This window comes from Drosophila bipectinata, chromosome XL (assembly GCF_030179905.1).
Source record: "Drosophila bipectinata strain 14024-0381.07 chromosome XL, DbipHiC1v2, whole genome shotgun sequence".
NCBI classification, from domain to species: domain Eukaryota; kingdom Metazoa; phylum Arthropoda; class Insecta; order Diptera; family Drosophilidae; genus Drosophila; species Drosophila bipectinata.
In genome coordinates, this window is record NC_091734.1 from 22905485 (window position 1) to 22924304 (window position 18820).

At 41.7% G+C, this 18820-nt stretch overlaps 1 protein-coding gene across 12 annotated transcripts in view; it reads right to left on the minus strand.

Moving 5' to 3' along the window:
- mmd (disintegrin and metalloproteinase domain-containing protein mind-meld) overlaps window positions 1–18820 on the minus strand; it is a 747894-nt gene that overhangs the window by 167634 nt on the left and 561440 nt on the right. For 4 of the 12 annotated variants that reach the window (XM_070281124.1, XM_043211358.2, XM_043211353.2 and 1 more), the window contains exon 21: window positions 16414–16519. The exons of the other annotated variants lie outside the window; for them this stretch is intronic. In XM_070281124.1, the coding sequence (XP_070137225.1) occupies window positions 16414–16519 (106 nt within the window). The remainder of the gene's footprint in view (window positions 1–16413; window positions 16520–18820) is intronic. 12 annotated transcript variants of the gene reach the window in all.

Sequence of the window (18820 nt, forward strand, 5' to 3'; positions counted from 1 at the left end):
GGCAGCAACTTGCCGCATCGGTTTTGTCAGAACCCACTATTCCGTGAGCAGCACGTGCCACGGTGGAACCCTCCTGCAAGAGCTGTGCAGGTGGAGAATGTTGTAGGCAAACACGCTGCCACAACCAAACCAAACCTTATCTGGCGCCCAACCAAGTCGAAGACCCCGACGAAATCTCCAAGCCTCGAAAACACGAGGAAACACAAAATCATCATCTCAAAACTGGTAACGTGGTCTGGACCACACAGAAGACTGCGAAAAAGAAGGAAAACTTTCATAGATTCATGTAAGTGAAACCCTTTTGTGAATTGCCAGGAAAAATTAAAAGAATCGCTAATAAAATAACATATTTAGATTTGTGTTATTTCTTATAAAACATTTCCTTTTGAAAACAGTGACGGCATTTAAGTCAAGAAATTATAGTATTTATTTCTCTCTGTGTTGCGGTTTTTTTCTTTTCTCAAATCAGTAAAATCAATTCGCGGAGAAGAGTACAGTAAATAGATAAGCGCTTAGTTTAGCGCCTAGCTTGGCGGCGGTCCAATATTTTTTTGAGACGACTGTATGAGCGATTCAGAGTCTGAAAGCTTGATTGTTCGGCTAAATAACCTCGCGTTATCAGAAGAGGCCGCCGAACGTATAGTACAGAAAAAACAAAGTATGGATCCACAACAGCTACAGGCAATCATAAATGCTGCGGTTTCGGCCGCATTACAGGTGCAGAAACAAGAGTTTGAAGAGAAATTGCAGAAAGTCACTGATAGGTTTAGCGCTGCGACACTATCTGCTCCTGATATTGCGGTATACTCGCCAGTTGCTGTAACCGGTAATACGCCTTGTGACGAAGGCCTTGAGGCGGTAAAATCATTGCCAGAGTTTGATGGCTCACAGGGAAAATATGTTTCTTGGCGACAGGCAGCACTAGCATCATATGAGTTGTTCAGACGTTTTGACGGGAGTTCTAAGCATTATCAGGCTGTTCTAATAATCCGTATCAAGATTAGGGGATCTGTTGATTCTATCCTTTTATCCTTTGATACTATTCTTAACTTTGAGGCTATTATAAGCCGCCTTGACTTTACCTATTCTGATAAGCGTCCATTATACTTGCTCGAGCAAGAGCTCACAATACTAAGGCAGGGGCAGATGTCTATTACACAGTTTTATGAGGAGGTTGAGAAGAAGCTGACACTCCTAACAAATAAGACAACTATGACATATGAGACTGACCATGCTCGATATATGAATGAAAAGTATAGGGCTGATGCCCTACGTGTATTTGGTTCCGGTCTGAAGAGAAACTTAACAGACGTGCTCTTTGCTGCTCAACCTAGGGACTTGCCATCAGCCTTGGCAATGGCTCAGGAAATAGAGGCAAACCACGAGAGGCATGCCTTTGCCACACAGTATGCCAGGTCCATAGAGGAGAAACATCTTAGGCAGGCCCAAAGTAATCCGTTACAAGGGACACCCGATTCCACCTACAAACAGATACTTAAAAAGGGGTGGAAAAATCCATATTTTACCAGGGATCAAGGTCAACGAACCGTTGGTGATAATACACCCTTAGAGAAGATGGACGTAGATCCAACATCGTCTAAATTCCGTCAAGCGACAAACTTTCAGCGCTCTCAGGGTTCTTCCGCAATGCAGGCACTGGATGCACAGCCACAAAATTTACACAAGAGACCGATGAACTCTCAAAGGTTGTCTGACTTTAGGCGTCAAAGGGTTAATCATCTGTTTGAAGAAGAAAAGGGTGGTCAAACCGAGGATTATTATAATCAGATTGCTACTGATGCGGTAGATGACATAGATGATGAAGAAAAAACGGGCTATGAAAGTGATGCCGTGCATTTTTTAGGGGGATCGTCCCTACTTCCGTTCGTCCAACGAACAGTAGCGGGGGAACCACGAAAGTTTCTAGTTGACACTGGGGCCTCTAAGAGCTACATAAAGAGAGAGATTGGGTGGCCGACTTCAATTCCCGTTGATTCTCCATTTACTGTCAAGTCGCTCCATGGGGTCGAGAAAATAGAAAGAAAGTAGAAAGCCCTTTCTTCTTATTACCCGGGCTTAAAACTTTTGACGGCATAATTGGCCTTGACCTGTTAGCGCAAGTAGGTGCGACCATTGATCTTAAAAGCAATTCTATTAGATTTAATGGGGGACGTGAGGATCTGCACTTTCAAAAATGCGCTCAGGTTAACTTTACGAATATTGAGGATATTGTCGTGCCCCCAACAGTGCAAGAAACTTTTCAGCAGATGATGTCTAAATACTCAGGGGCCTTTGCTGACCCAAATAAGAAGTTGCCGTTCAACACAAATGTTGTAGCGACTATTCGGACAGAGGATAATGAGCCGGTTTATTCAAAACTGTACCCGTTTCCGATGGGTGCTGCCGATTTTGTCAATCAAGAGATTAAGGACTTACTAAAAAATGACATTATTCGACCATCTCGGTCTCCCTACAATCGGGATCCGACGCTTCGGGATCGCCCAATAAACGCTTAGTAGTCGAATTCAGAAAGTTAAATTTGAAAACTATTGCCGATAAATACCCCATGCCGAGTATAAATATGATACTGTCGAATCTGGGAAGGGCCAAATTTTTCACTACCCTCGACCTTAAGTCCGGATACCACCAGATAGAGCTTGCGGAATTGGACAGGGAGAAAACTTCTTTTTCGGTCAATGGAGGCAAGTACGAGTTCTGCCGGCTACCCTTCGGACTAAAGAATGCCTCAAGCATTTTTTCAAAGGGCAATAGACGATGTCCTCCGGGAGAAAATAGAAAGGATCTGTTACGTTTATGTGGATGGCCGTCAGCCAACGGGTACAACAGGGGGACCTACGCGCAAGCAATTGCGTGCCGTAACTGTGTACACCGCTGGTAGTGCGACTATACTCTCCACGTGAGGGCGGCTGGTAACAGGTCCCGGTAAGGTCATGTCTCTGCCGAGGATGCTGGCTAATGGTAGTCGGGCGGGGAGAAGAACACTCCCTTCCTTAAATTACCCCAATCCAAGGTGGAACAGCATATGCCGAAGGATGCGTGTCCGAGGGGGGGCTCGGACGCTAATATGCGAACTCTGGGGGACAGGCCGACCTCCCAGTTTTAACCAGGCTTATCGTGACAAGCGGGCTATGTCATGATGGACGAACCCCTTCCCGCCTACTCGTGGGACCAAATATGAACACTTTACCTAATAACAAAAACCAAAGCGGAGAGCGGAACTCCCTAAAAAAGACCGGAAATGGGGCCAACGGCCCGTCAAACTCCAAGGCCCTCAAAAGCCAAGGAGTTGCTGAGATGGAGAAGTCCCCCACAGAGGGACAACATCTGGAGGCGGGACGCGCCGGTGCGGTGGAGGTTGCCAAGGCAACTTCTTCCAAAGCGGGGCTAGCTATGGGACCACCGAACGGTGTGGAGAGGAAGACCCCAGGGTCAACCTCTAAACCAACCGGCGGTGCCCCAAAGGCGAACCCTGGTCCGGAAGCGTCTCACTCGACGCAGCGTAAAGGATCCTACAAGGACAGAAGAAGAGCAGCCTTCATTCTGATGAGGGCGGACCCATCGGCCGAAGCCAACCCGGACCAGGCCGAGATTATTAAGTGGGCAAGGGAGATCCTACCCGACTTCAATCCGGAAAAGGCGGGAGAAAGGCTGGATCCGAAGAGACGCACTGGGTCAGACCCTGCCAAGGAGGCCGCGCAAAGCGCGAAGAGGCAGAGGTCCACAGAGGGAGAAGCCCCCCAGGCCAAGAAGAGGAAGGCCCAGCCGCAGCCGCCCAACCGCTCGTTCGCTGAGGTGACGAAGGGAAGAACCCTAATTGGAGTCCTGGACAAGGGCTCCAAGGATGGGCTCATCCCCAAGGAACTCTGGCGACGAGTGGTAAACGAGTTGCATGGGCGCTTCGTGGAGGAGATGCTGCGAAGTGGAGGACCCCCACCTGAATGCGAAGACGCAGGATGGTACCAGGGTAGCGTCAAGGTGATTGCTTGCCAAGACGCGCGATCGGTGGAAACCTACAAGCGGATGATTGCATCGCTTGGAGAGGTCTACCCTGGAGCTAAGCTGGTGGCGGTTGACTGGGACGAGATCCCCAGCAAACCGAGGGCGCGAGTGTGGCTCACAGAAAAGCCAGCCGACCCTAAGACCATCCTGACCATGCTTAGGATGTGCAACCCGACGCTCCCCACGGCGGACTGGAGAGTCGCCAAGGTCGAGGAGGCGGTGGGATTGCGGAGGCAGGTCGTCCTCACACTAAACGAGGAGACCGTAAAAGCCCTGGAGAGGACGGAGCACCGGCTTAAATACGGATTCGAGCATGTCTCGGTCCGTATATATAAATCTGATGCGAAGGCCAAGCCAGGAGGTATTGGTCTGGAGGCAGACACGCAAGAGCCAGACTTGGAGGAGCCGACCGAAGAGGGGCACCCGGAGGAAATGTCGGATGAGGAGGAGGACATTCTAGAAGGGTACACCTCGGAGGAGAGCGACTTGGCAAGGGCGCTTGGTGGTGTCGGAATGGAGGACTCTCTGCTGGGCTCCGAGACGGAGGCAGAGATAACTGTGGTGGAGGTTTGTAAGGATGTCCCTGACGATCTTACAAATAAACCTCCACCACAGTAAAGCAGCGTCAGCTGCCCTCCTTCTCCACCTCGCCGAGAGTGGAGCAGATGTGGCCCTCATCCAGGAACCCTGGATCCTAGGAGACAGGATTCTTGGGCTGGGGGCGTCGGAGTTCAGGCTCTGCAAAGCCAACACTACAGGTAAAAGGCGAGCCTGCATCCTCGCAAAAAAGAACCTTAACCTCTTTTTGCTACCCAATTTCAGCAATGAAGACCACGTAGCCGCAGCCGTAGAGAGCCCAAATGGCCCTCTAAGGATATGTTCGGCGTATATGGGCCACGACCAGGAGGCCCTTCCCCCGCACCCGCTGATCAAACAGCTGGTGGAAGACAGCAGGAAGCACAGGATCGACCTGATCATAGGTTGTGATGCTAACGCCCATCATCATCAGTGGGGCAGCACTGACACAAACGAGAGGGGTGAGTCAATCTTCGATTTTATCCTAGGCTCTAATCTTTTGGTGGGTAACAGGGGTACAGAACCCACTTTCATAGTCAAGAACAGAAGAGAAGTACTTGACGTCACTCTCTACTCTGAATCCCTAGCAGACAGGATTGTTAGATGGGGAGTCCTAGAGAAACACTCATTCTCAGACCACCGATACATAGAATTAGTGGTCAATTTCGAGAACTTTAATCGACTAACGGTACGCAACCCGAGAAAAGCGAACTGGGAGTTATATAGAAAGAAGCTAGATAGTTCCTTGGGAAATCCTCCAACAGGGAATGTGGATAGTAGGGCAGCCCTGGATTCCATGGTGGATACGCTCACGGCAGCGTGCGCCAGGGCATTCAATAAAGCTTGTCCCAAAATCAGATCGGGCAAAAGCAAGTCAAAGAAACCACCTTGGTGGTCGCAAACACTTGCGCCTTTTAAAACCAAGGCCCGCAAGGCCTTCAATTTTGCCAGAAAAACAAACTCGGAGGCAGCCTGGGAGTCGTACAAAGCGGACCTTAGGCGATATAATAAAGAGCTTCGCAAGGCAAAAAGAAATGCCTGGGCCGAGTTCTGCACGAACATTCAGGAAACATCAGAGGCCTCTCGACTCAGGAAGGTCCTTGCAACTACTGCACCAAATGTAGGATACATTAAAACCTCAGAGGGCAACTGGACATCGTCCAGCAAAGAAACCCTTGAGGCTCTCATAGAGACACATTTCCCGGGATGCTCTCGAGAAGACGCAACCCTGGAAATACAGACACAGGGGAATAGCCCACCCACCAACAATCCACTTGAATACCTATTGAATGATAGATATCTCAGCTGGGCAATAAATAGCTTCAAGCCCTTCAAATCCCCGGGTCCAGATGGCATTGTACCGGCTCAACTAATTAAAGCCGGTCCCAACCTGAAATCATGGGTCAAGACAGCCTTCTCAGCAATCTTCAGGATGGGCATTGTACCCCAAAGGTGGTTGCGGACGAAAGTCGTATTTATACCCAAGGCGGGAAAACCATCTCACTGCACCCCCAAGGACTTCAGACCAATAAGCCTGTCGTCCTTCCTTCTGAAGACAATGGAGAGACTAATCAGCCTCCATATCAATCTTACTATAAACCCAGATGATATCTCGGGATCACAACATGCGTATAGGAAGGGCCGATCCACGGAAACGGCACTCCACGAAATCACTACTTTTGTCGAGAAGGCACTTAGTGACAAGGAATACGCACTCATTGCTTTTCTAGACATAGAAGGTGCGTTCAACAACATCCTACCAAGCTCGATAACCAATGCGCTGACAGGACTAGGAATAGATAACCAATCCGTACGCCTTATTAAGCAGATCCTGGTAAACAGGACTGTTGAGGCGTCACTAGGAGGAGAATCTATTCATAGATACGTCAGAAGAGGCACCCCGCAAGGAGGCGTACTCTCACCCCTGCTCTGGAACGTGGCGGTTAATAGCCTACTGCGATCCCTTGAAGGGGGTGGTTGCAAAGTTATCGCTTACGCGGATGATGTCGCAATTGCCTTCTCAGGAAAATTTCCCCAGACTCTATGTGACCGCATGACGGATAAACTTAGGGTCCTCTCAACATGGGCAGCTAGAAATGGACTAGGTGTGAACCCATCCAAAACAGAGCTCGTCCTCTTCACCAGGAAGTACAAAATACCAAACTTAAGGCTTCCAAAACTATTAGGAGAAACACTATCTCTTAGCGATAGCGCCAAGTACCTAGGGATTACGCTAGACAGGAAACTGGACTGGAAATTAAACACTATGGATAGAGCCAACAAAGCTGCAATCGCGCTCTATACTTGCAGAAAAGCCATTGGTCTTAAATGGGGAATGTCACCAAAAATAGTAAGATGGCTTTATACAGCGGTCATAAGACCCATCCTCTTCTACGGGGTGGTGGTATGGTGGCCCGCTCTCACCAACTCCACAATCAGGGAGAAGCTTAGGAAAACGCAAAGGATGGCGGAGGTCTGTATCACGGGCAGCCTACGTACCACTCCTACGGACGCACTAGACTTCATACTCGACCTTTTACCAGTAGAGATAATGGGAGTCAAGATGGCCACGCTATCGGCAATCAGGCTACGAGAGACGGGCGCATGGAAGAGGACTGACTACGGACATACCAAGTTAGATCTACACCACTGCACGCCAACGGGGTCTACGGACTACTGCGTACCTGTCGATAATCCCACCTTAAAATACAAGGTCTACATTCCAACAAGGGAGGAATGGGACACACAAATCCCGGGACCAGCCGGTTCCCTCCATATTTACACAGACGGCTCAAAATTAAATGGCCAGGTGGGAGGCGGTTTCCATTGCGAACAGCTGTGTTTAAATGAGTCCTTCAGACTCCCAGACCACTGTAGTGTTTTCCAGGCAGAAATAATAGCTATCGGAGAAGCACTCAAATCCCCAGCACTTATTGGTAATCAGGACACAATCTGTATCTTCTCAGACAGTCAAGCGGCACTCAAAGCCCTTGACGGTCTTTCATCCAACTCCAGGACAGTGAATGACTGTCGCAGATCTCTTAACGAGATGGCAGAGCAGCATGACATACACCTCATATGGGTGCCCGGGCATAGGGACCACGAGGGTAACTGCGCCGCCGACGAACTAGCAAGAGCAGGTACTACCAATCCTCTCCTACCGGAGAAGGAACCAGTAGGTATCCCCTTAGCTACGTGTAGGCTAAAATGCAGGGATCACTTTGACCGCGCAGCACTGCGGAAATGGAGAAACCTCCAAAACTGCAGGAACTCCCGCATGATATGGCCAATCCGATCTAGGAAGAGGTCAATGATGCTCATCGCCCTGAATAGGCAGGACTGTAGTCTGGCAATCAAGGCCATTACGGGACATTGGTTAATAGGAGCACACGCGGCTAGACTAGCGGTGCCTCATTATGACTACTGCAGAAGCTGTGGAGACGAAGAAGAGGAAGAGACAGTCGCACACCTCCTGTGTCAATGCCCTGCGCTGGGGCGCATTCGACTCAAATTCCTGGGCGCAGCAATACTTACAGACCCTACAGACCTCGCGGAGGTCGCTCCACACAGACTCGTAGCCTTCATCCGTAAAGCCGGATGGGACCGCGAGCCGCTTCAAGAAGGATAGAGCACCCTTGGGCACATAAGTAGTGGGAAGGGAGAGGTCCTTTTGTAGGATCCTTGCCTGTGCGGTATCACAAGGAGCCCTAGCGGCTCAAGTGGATGGGGATCAGAAACCGGCCCTCATCGCCGCCTCAACCTAACCTAACCTACGTTTATGTGGATGACGTTATTGTCTTTTCAGAAACTGAAGAATCTCATGTTGACCATATTGCGGATGTTTTAAAATGCCTGCAGGACGCCAACATGCGAGTGTCCAAGCAAAAGTCACACTTTTTTAAAGAAAGTGTCGACTTCCTCGGTTTTGTTGTGACAAAGGAGGGTACTAGGACAAGCCAGGACAAGGTAAAAGCCATCAAGGATTTTAAACAGCCAAGTAATTTGTTCGAGCTGAGATCGTTCTTGGGCTTAGCGAGCTACTATCGATGCTTCATCAAAGATTTCGCATCAATAGCGAGACCTTTGACAGAGTTACTGAAGGGTGAAGGTGGCAGGGTCAGCAAATAACGTTCAAAAGGCATTTCGGTGAGCTTCGATGAGTCCCAGTTAAGCGCATTTGACAAGCTTAGAAATATTCTTGCTTCAGAGGACGTTATCCTCCATTACCCAGATTTTACGCGACCATTTGATTTGACAACTGATGCTTCATCCTTTGGCATAGGTGCAGTTTTGTCTCAGGGAAATAGGCCTATAACGATGATATCCAGAACGTTGAAGGATAGGGAACTAAATTATGCCACGAATGAAAGGGAACTACTAGCAATTGTATGGGCCCTGGATAGGCTTCGTCACTATCTCTATGGAAAAAGCGACATAAACATATTTACGGACCATCAGCCACTTATATTTGCGGTTTCTGATAAGAATCCTAATTCAAAACTCAAGCGCTGGAAGGCCCGCATTGAAGAAAGTGGTGCAAAGCTCATGTATAAGCCAGGAAAGGAAAACTGTGTGGCGGACGCTTTGTCGCGGCAACGTATTCACATTTTGCAAAGTTCAGCGGAGTCGAATCGAGCCACTATTCACAGTGAAGAGTCATCAACACTTGTTATTGAGGCCACGGAAAAGCCAGTTAACTGTTTTCAAAACCAAATCATATTGGAGGAGGCGTCCACGTCAAATAAGCGACTATTTATTGTGTTTGGTACTAAGACTCGACATCAAATTGATTTTTCTGATTGGGAGACATTGGTGGACTTAGTGAAAGACGTAGTAAAGCCCAACGCCGTGAACGCCATACATTGTAAGCTTCCAATTTTGGCCCGCATTCAAGATAGTCTGGTTCGGCTCTTCCCGGCCACTAGATTTTGGTATTGTAAGTATTGGGTGTCGGACGTTATCAGACCGGACGAGCAAAGAGAAATACTAGTTGTGGGGCATAACAGGGCTCACAGAGCTGCCCAGGAAAATATTAAACAAGTGCTGCTTGACTATTATTTTCCAAAAATGGGCAAAATAGCATAATATAATAGGCACCCATTGAAGCAGGAATTAGGAATTTCGCCAATACCATCGCGGGTGGGAGAGATGTTACACATGGACATCTTCTCAACAGGAGGAAAGTACTTTCTCACTGCTGTCGATAAATTCAGCAAGTTTGCGGTGGTCCAGCCAATAGCATCGCGCGCCATTTTAGATGTGAAAATTCCAATCCTTCAACTGGTGAATCTCTTCTCTAATGTGCGATCGATTTATTGCGATAATGAGGCATCGTTTAACTCCGAAACTATACGGTCCATGCTGAAAAATCATTACGATATCGATATAGCAACTGCCCCACCTTTACACAGCACATCAAATGGACAGGTGGAAAGATTCCACAGTACTCTTATAGAAATTGCCAGGTGTCTAAAATTGGAGAGGAAAATAGACGATGTCACGCAATTATTCCTTCAGGCGACAATAGAGTACAATAGGTCATTTCACTCTGTCATTAATAGAAAACCTATTGAGATCATCCATGCTAGTGCTGACTCTGCCCCGGACATAATTATGAACCTTAAAAAGGCACAGCAGGAGCAGTTAAATCGTGACAATCCAGCTCGACAGAATAGGGTATTTAACGTAGGTGAGAGAGTTTTAGTAAAAACCAACAAGAGACTGGGAGATAAGCTTACTCCTTTGTATGTCGAGAACAGGGTCGATGCTGATACTGGGACAACGGTCCTAATTAATGGTAGGGTGGTCCATAAGGACAATATTCGATAAGGGCCACCAAAACAAAAAAAAAAAATATTGTTTCCCAGGCTTAATGTACCAAATTGTGTTAGGTACCCCAAACTCTGAAAACTTGCATAGGTAGAGTCTTACCATCGATGTCGAATTTCTGGCTTAGAAGAACGCTCACACAACCGTAGTCAATAGCTTAAATTGAAAATAACGTATCTGCGTTCACTCTTTCAAAAGTAAATGTTGTAATTCACTTAATATTAACACTAATCCTAAAGGCGATTTTGAAAGAGGGTTTCACAAAGGCTAACTTGCTGCTTAAGGTGGCTAAGATGAAAATAAGAAATTGTTGAATTTTGTAAAATTAATATTTAGTTTGTATGAAAATACTAGCTAGTAAGAAATTGTTGAATTTTGTAGAAATAATATTTAGTTTGTATTAATATTTGGATGAAAATACTAGCTAATAAGAAATTGTTGAATTTTGTAAAATCATTATTTAGTTTGTATGGTGTATCTTATACATCTTATGATATGTATCTTCTCCGATCGCACTCATACCATACGCCAGATATCACACGCTTTCACGTCCTAGGCTACGACTTACCATTCGCAGCGATTCAAGGATAACCCATGCGCCTCTCCACCGCAACGAAGTGCTCTCAGACTCCACTCCACTTTAAGCCTGTCCTTTTTTCACTAAACGAAAAAAGCCCGCAGCATATAACGGAGCTTTAATTACCTACAACAAAATGCCAGCTGCAGCAGCGCTTAACTGCTTCGCGTTCTGCGTATCGATAAAGATAAAGATTTATCAGACGGCGAAGCAGAGCCTCGATAGTGGTGACTCAAATCCTCGCTAACATGGATATGGCCGAGGACGTCCATGTTTTGAAAAAGGAGAGTAGTTAACAATGCAACGGTTATCTAAGATAAGGACACGAAGACGGACGACGCATATGGTCTTACGACGGGCGTTGGCCGACGGCTGTGGTCTGTGCGAGTTAGGGTTACGACTAAGCTCTCCTTATCTTAAGTTAGTTAGTTCTGATCTGACAGCCGAAGAATAAAGGCACCTCTTCTAAGTCTTATGTTTTATTCCTAATCACCGTTGGGGGAATAACTGTAGCCACGACCCGGCTACCAGTTTACAAGAAGAGGATCAGCAGCATCATTGTCACTGATCGTGGCCACCACCTGGTCTTGATCGATGCCCTGCATCGTTACGGAAGTGCAGAGATATCTACAAAGTGTCCGACCGTTGTGGGCAGCAACTTGCCGCATCGGTTTTGTCAGAACCCACTATTCCGTGAGCAGCACGTGCCACGGTGGAACCCTCCTGCAAGAGCTGTGCAGGTGGAGAATGTTGTAGGCAAACACGCTGCCACAACCAAACCAAACCTTATCTTATCTATTCTTGATCAGGATCACCTCCTGAGTTGATATGAGCATGTCCGTCTGTCCGTCTGTCTGTCCGTCTGTCTGTCTGTCCGTTTCTACGCGAACTAGTCTCTCAGTTTTAGACAGTTTTTAGAAGCTATCGTCTTGAAACTTTGTACACACCCTTCTTTCCTTTGCACGCAGCATATAAGTCGGAACGGCCGGGATCGGCCGATTATATCCTATAGCTGCCATATAACTGATTGATCGGAAATGGTATAACTTTGGTGTTTTTAAAGATAGAGAGTTCAGATTTCTTACATCAACTGAGTTCGGTCAAGAAATAAGAATAAGAAATTTTAAGACTCATATATAAGTAATATGCGTTTTTATACCCTTGCAGAGGGTATTATAATTTTGGTCAAAAGTGTGCAACGCAGTGAAGGAGACATCTCCGACCCTATAAAGTATATATATTCTTGATCAGGATCACCTCCTGAGTTGATATGAGCATGTCCGTCTGTCCGTCTGTCTGTCCGTCTGTCTGTCTGTTTCTACGCGAACTAGTCTCTCAGTTTTGATGCTATCGTCTTGAAACTTTGCACACACCCTTCTTTCCTTTGCACGCAGTATATAAGTCGGAACGGCCCGGATCGGCCGACTATATCCTATAGCTGCCATATAACTGATTGATCGGAAATGGTATAACTTTGGTGTTTTTAGAGTTAGAGAGTTCAAATTTGACATGAGAGCTATTTTTGCATTACATTACGATATGCCAAATTTCATAAGGATCGGCCGACTATATCCTATAGCTGCCATATAACTGAACGATCGGAAATGACCCAACTTTCGTGTTTTTGAAGATAGAAAGCTGGAATTTAGTACAGACTCAGTTTATCCAACCTACCAAATTTCATTAGGATCGGCCGACTATATCCCATAGCTGCCATATAACTGAACGATCGGAAATGACCCAACTTTCGTGTTTTTGAAGATAGAAAGCTGGAATTTAGTACAGACTAGTTTATCCAACCTACCAAATTTCATTAGGATCGGCCGACTATATCCCATAGCTGCCATATAACTGAACGATCGGAAATGGTATTTGGTAGAAATATCAACTTTCGTATTTTTGAAGATAGAAGTTTGGGACTTTTTTTAGATTTTGTATTGTAATAAATTGGATTATATATTCCTATTCCCATAAGGATCGGCCAACTATATCCGATGTTTGCGATATATATCCGGTTTTAACTGCAAGGGTATATAAACTTCGGCTCCGCCCGAAGTTATCTTTCCTTTCTTGTTTATTACTGTATTGTGTTGACAGTTTACTATATTACCCAATATTAGTCTGTTAGCTCAAGAGATTTATTTTTTAGATTTTGAAAAATGCGAAAAGTTATTATTTTTTTTTTTAAATTAAAAACCAGGGACCGTAAATAATGATTATGAGTTTAAAAAAATTGAAGCCCAAAACAGTCTCCAAAAAAATTTAAAAAAATTGTCATAAGTTAAATTTTCATGGCGAATTCAAAAACAAGATAAATTTTTTTTTTTCAATTTTTATGAAAAAAATTGATTTTTAATAATTAAAATTAATTCTAATAATAAAAAATTAGTTATAATTATTACGTATCAATTTTTATATAAAAATAACGCAATAACTTTTATTTTCAATTTTTATTATATAAATTGTATAATAAAAATTATTCGATAACTTTTATTTTTAAAATTGAAAATAAAGATTGAATCTATATATCTTTTGATCCGTTGAAACCAGATCCAATATATATGTTTATATATGATCTACACATCAATACCTTTCAGATGGTATATAATAAGTATATATATATATATGTATATATATATGTTTATCGGCTTATGTGCCTGTGCAGTATTGGCAGTATTCATAAATAGCCCAACTATTGTTGCGGCGGCTGAGAAAGAGTAGTTCATTAAATTATTAATCAAGATTAAATTACAACAATTTATTAGTTTTTAATATATATGTAAATGGCTAATTATTTAATTTCAAGAACATTAACTTTTGCATGGAGTCTTCGGGAAGGTTGCATCTAAGATCAGTAATTACTAATTTAAGGGCCGAAAATGCCCTTTCAACCGATACCTGCGTAGCTACTACTGAACTACTCTTTCTTAGCCGCCGCAACAATAGTTGGGCTATTTATGAATACTGCCAATACTGCGCAGGCACATAAGCGGATAAACATATATACATACATATATATATATATATACTTATTATATACCATCTGAAAGGTATTGATGTGTAGATCATATATAAACATATATATTGGATCTGGCTTCAACGGATCAAAAGATATATAGATTCAATCTTTATTTTCCAATTTATATAATAACAATTGAAAATAAAAGTTATTGCGTAATTTTTATATAAAAATTGATAGTTAATAATTATTACTAATTTTTTATTATTAAAATTAATTTTAATTATTAAAAATCAATTTTTTTCGTAAAAATTAAGAAATAACTTTTATTTTGTAATTTTTTGCTTTTTTAATTATAACCGTTACAGTCCCTGTTAAAAACAACTATATTACATTTAACTGCGTTAATATTTCGTGCAGACATGTAAAATTTTATGAGGTTTGAGAATTTGCTCATGATATTGATCAGCGATGCCAAAAACCTATCACATGCGCACAAAAATTTCTCTGGCTGGCCTCTACTCGCCTACTAAAATTGAAAGCTACTTGAAACAGTCGTGGACCTACGCACTATGGGGTCAATAACCACTATTTGTGGTCAAGAGTAATTTTTTAAAAGTTCTTAAAAGGGGATCAAGTGACGTCATTACCTTAAGATAGAATTAAGCTTCAATGGTTTATATCAAAAAAGTTAAAATACTAAGCCAATTTTAAGATAAAAGCTGTTTAATGTCGAATCAATCAATGCTACTTGTAAGTTTTTGTGCATGTCTATTGAAGGAATTGATGTTTTTTTTATTGGGGTTATATTGGTACTCCTTTAACGGATGCATGTTAATGGTAAATCTAAAGCCTAGTACTGAGTTGACGAAAATCCGCTGTCGCACGAGTGACAGCTGTCAACAGCTGTAAAATAAGAAATAAGAAGAAATTTTTGCCTCCTCGATTTTGCCGGTACTATGTCGACGAAAATTTTTGTTATCGAATTGAATGGCGTTGCCGGATCAAAAAAAATAAACAGCTGATTTTGGGGAGTTGAAAGAACTAATTTTATTTATTTCGATAGGTGAAACATGGAGGGAAAATTGATAAAACGAAAAAATAGTCGAAAAATTTTCGGCGCGCGAGGATAAATTGAAATTAATCAATTTATGATGGCCAGGGCGAAGGCCATAATATAGGATTTGACCCGCAAGGGGCATTTTAATGCCATAAAATGGCATTGAAATGATTTGTGATTGATTTTGATTTTGACCCAGTTTTCTTTTTCTTAATCAGCTCCTTAGCGGCGAAATACATAAACAAAACACCAACATCCAATCGTTTTGAATTCATTTTTGCTTATTTTTTTTTTGTTTTCAAACAACAGCTGTTCAGTTTTACCCTTTTCCTTAATTTTTTTGGTCACACTAGCTCAGTAGCTGAATAAAGTGCGATTTCTCTAGCGGATTTTCGACAGCGGATTTTCGTCAACTCAGTACTAGGCTTTATCTTTAAATAGAGAGAAAAAAAAGTTCTACCTAGTTGCACCTTAATATTTATACAGTGTTCTAGAGTGTTTTATACTCTTTCAAATGAATGCCCTATTAAACTGCACTTTTTGAGCAATTCGCATTTTTTTGAGGAGAACTCGAGTTTAACAGCATAGAAAAAAAATTTGCTTTTCTTGTCTCTGTTATCGCCCATATATATTATTTATTAAATAACTTTTATGTTTTTTATCCAATGTGGACAAAATTCAAAAAAATGTGGACATTTTTAGAACATCTTGAATACATATATGAAATATATGTGGTCAAATTTTTAAGTGATTATCCTTACAATTTTTCTACATATTTAACTTATTTTTTATTTTTGGGACGGAAAAGGGCGTGATAAAATTCAAATATTTTATTTATTTGCCTGTAACGTAAACGCATTTTATATTATTTGAAAGGTCTAGATTTAAAAACGTCCGAAATATTCAGTTTTTTGTGGGCGGTGAGGGCGATAAGATGCCCACTTTTCTATACTAACTTTTTAGGTTCGTAAGCTATTTAGTTAAAAAATAAAGTCAGTGAAAAATCTCTTTCGATTTACTCGTATTATTAAAGTATTTGGTCGGAAGTATTTGATAAAAATTTCGACGTGTTGTACGTATGTATGCGTCTTGCGTTGTTGCTGAGCTCTTAAGCTATTCCACAACAAGTAATTTATATCCCTGTTCATAATGCATAACGTACATATGTACATATAAATATCTATGACAAATATCAAACAATTTTACTTTTAGATGTGATGGCACATTGCTGGTCGGTAACATTTTTAAATCAACGGGAGAATTTTTTCAAAATTGACTGGACTTAAATTAAAAACTTACTTTATTATAAAATAGTATTTATGGGTGTAAATGGAAGTGTAAATGAAAATGAAAAAGAAATGATGAGAAGACTTGATTTCCATGGTACTCTACCTGTAGCAAACGGCCAGTGTTGCAAAGCTAATGAAGACACATTTCACGATAACTGTTAAAATGATGACCATGGTTAATGTGCTGATCCTATTTTGGTCAGAGGTGCCTGCAAATGGTGGTTGCGATTTATTTTTTTTTTACAATGTAAATGAAAATATATGCGCCATTGTGCGTATGTAAATTTTATATAATAAAAATGTATTTGAAAGATTTCCAATATTTGCTAATTTAATAGAAAAGGAATAACCTTTATACAAAACAAAGCAAATATGGATTTGACTAAATATGCCGGGAGTTATATATTTTTTTTGGCCAATAAGTAACTTACTAATTAAACCGCAGAACACAGAATTTAGTGATTTTTAAACTAATTAATATACTTCTTATTGTATACTAGTTTTCATATTTTCAAAAATAGTGTTCGAAATTAAAGAAAAATTGTAACAATTTTACCTTAAGGACCTTAAATTCTTTCAAATAAAATACTATTAACAAACACTTTAAATAATATTAAAATTTTTTAACGGTTGAGAATAATTATATAATTTAATAATAATTCGGAATAATTAAATCATAATTTAAGAATCTGCTTATCATAGATCCGGATCTAAAAATTTAAAGCATTTTTGGCTTGAAACATTAGGCTTCGGCTTACACCTTACAGTATTTAAAAGCAAGAAACAACTAAAAAGGAAAAAGTAGCATGGAAGAAAAGACACATATATAGCGAGTGGATGAGTGGATGAGTGATTTTTTAATTCAATAATTTTTTCTAAACGTTTGTTTGACAAGGTTTTGGGGCTAGTAAGGGCATTGAAGCCCCAGATACAACATTTTTCTTTAATCACATTCTAATACGAAATACGCATTTTTCGCGATCGGTACTATTTCTAGTACCGATCAACTATTTCTATGTGACCTTTTGTTCAGAAGTTATTTAGGAAACATTAGAAAATAAGAAAAAAAGAAAAATATATATATATAGGATATAGTATTACAAGATTTAGTCGCTTATGAAATTTGATCAATTGAACAAAAAGGAAAATCGTAGAAAATCCCATCTTAATAGCTCTACATTTTAGAGTAAGCTCTAAAAGATAAATTCTCATTTTCATAGGCCTAAAAAGTCTGCTGCAGCGCTGCCAATACACGAACAGTGTATAGTAAGCGATCTCTCCATTACTCTCATTTGGATTCTCCTCAGACTCCAAACCTTAGAAAAAAATGTTCACTGAGATAAATGTTTTCAAAGATTTGGGCGGAACCAGGTTTTTCTGTATAAAATGTAGACGGAAAAGCGTAGTTCTTTCTTTGTTTAAGAACTGTTGCTAATGCAGCTTTCTTAAATATGTATAAACAAGAAAGATAAGCTAACTTCGGGCGGAGCCGAAGTTGATATACCCTTGCAGTTACAGCCGGATATATACCGCAAAAATCGGATATTTATATTTAGATTTAGATTTTTATAAGAATATAATAAAATAACCAATTCATTACAAAACAAAATCTAAAAAAAGTCCCAAACTTCTATCTTCCAGAACTTTTTTTAAAGTCCAGTATTTCTATACTGGAGCTATAAGATGGCAGCTATAAGATATAGTCTATATAAGATATAGTATTTGGTAAAAATACCAACTTTGGTATTTTTGATAATAAGAGCTTTGGACTTTGTTTTAGCTTTACTTTAATCAATTGGTTATGTATATTATGATATTCTCATGAGGATCGACCAACTTCATCCGATGTTTCGGGGTTTAACTGCAAGGGGTGTACTATCAACTTTGTCTCCGCCCGAAGTTAGCTTTCTTTTCTTTTTTATTATATTGCCATTTTTTTAAGACCCTTAAGTATTTTACAAAATTTTTTTTTCAGTGTGCCGACATAATTGAAAAAAAAATTATTGAACCAATGCATTGGTGATTTTTTGCATTGGTATGAGATTTTGCTCTGCCGTATGTGGGGCTTGGGCACCCCTGTAGGGCCCTGGGTCCTAGTGGGTCGTTTAGATAGGTGCTTAGACCTATCGCTTTAACTGTGGCGCGATAGTTTTCGATCGCTAGTGCCAAGCAAAGTTTAAACCAGATGTTAAATTACCTGGTTTGAAAACCTAGTCAAACCAAGACATTTAACAGCTTATATCTTATCTCCATAAAAGTGGTCGTTGGCCCCATAGAGCGACAGTGTCCCTTCATCGATGAGGCAGGGTTTACGAAAGCAGCATGAAAAACCCGAAAAAAGACTTCAGCTTGACCAACATACATATATCTCTGCAGAAAGAAATGGAAAATAGCACAAAAGATCAGAGTAGCAGAGAACTTCTTAAAATCCATCGATATCTAGCCAAATGCGATGACATTTCTTAACATATAGGAAAACCAACTATATCAAGGTATATGGTAATTCTTTC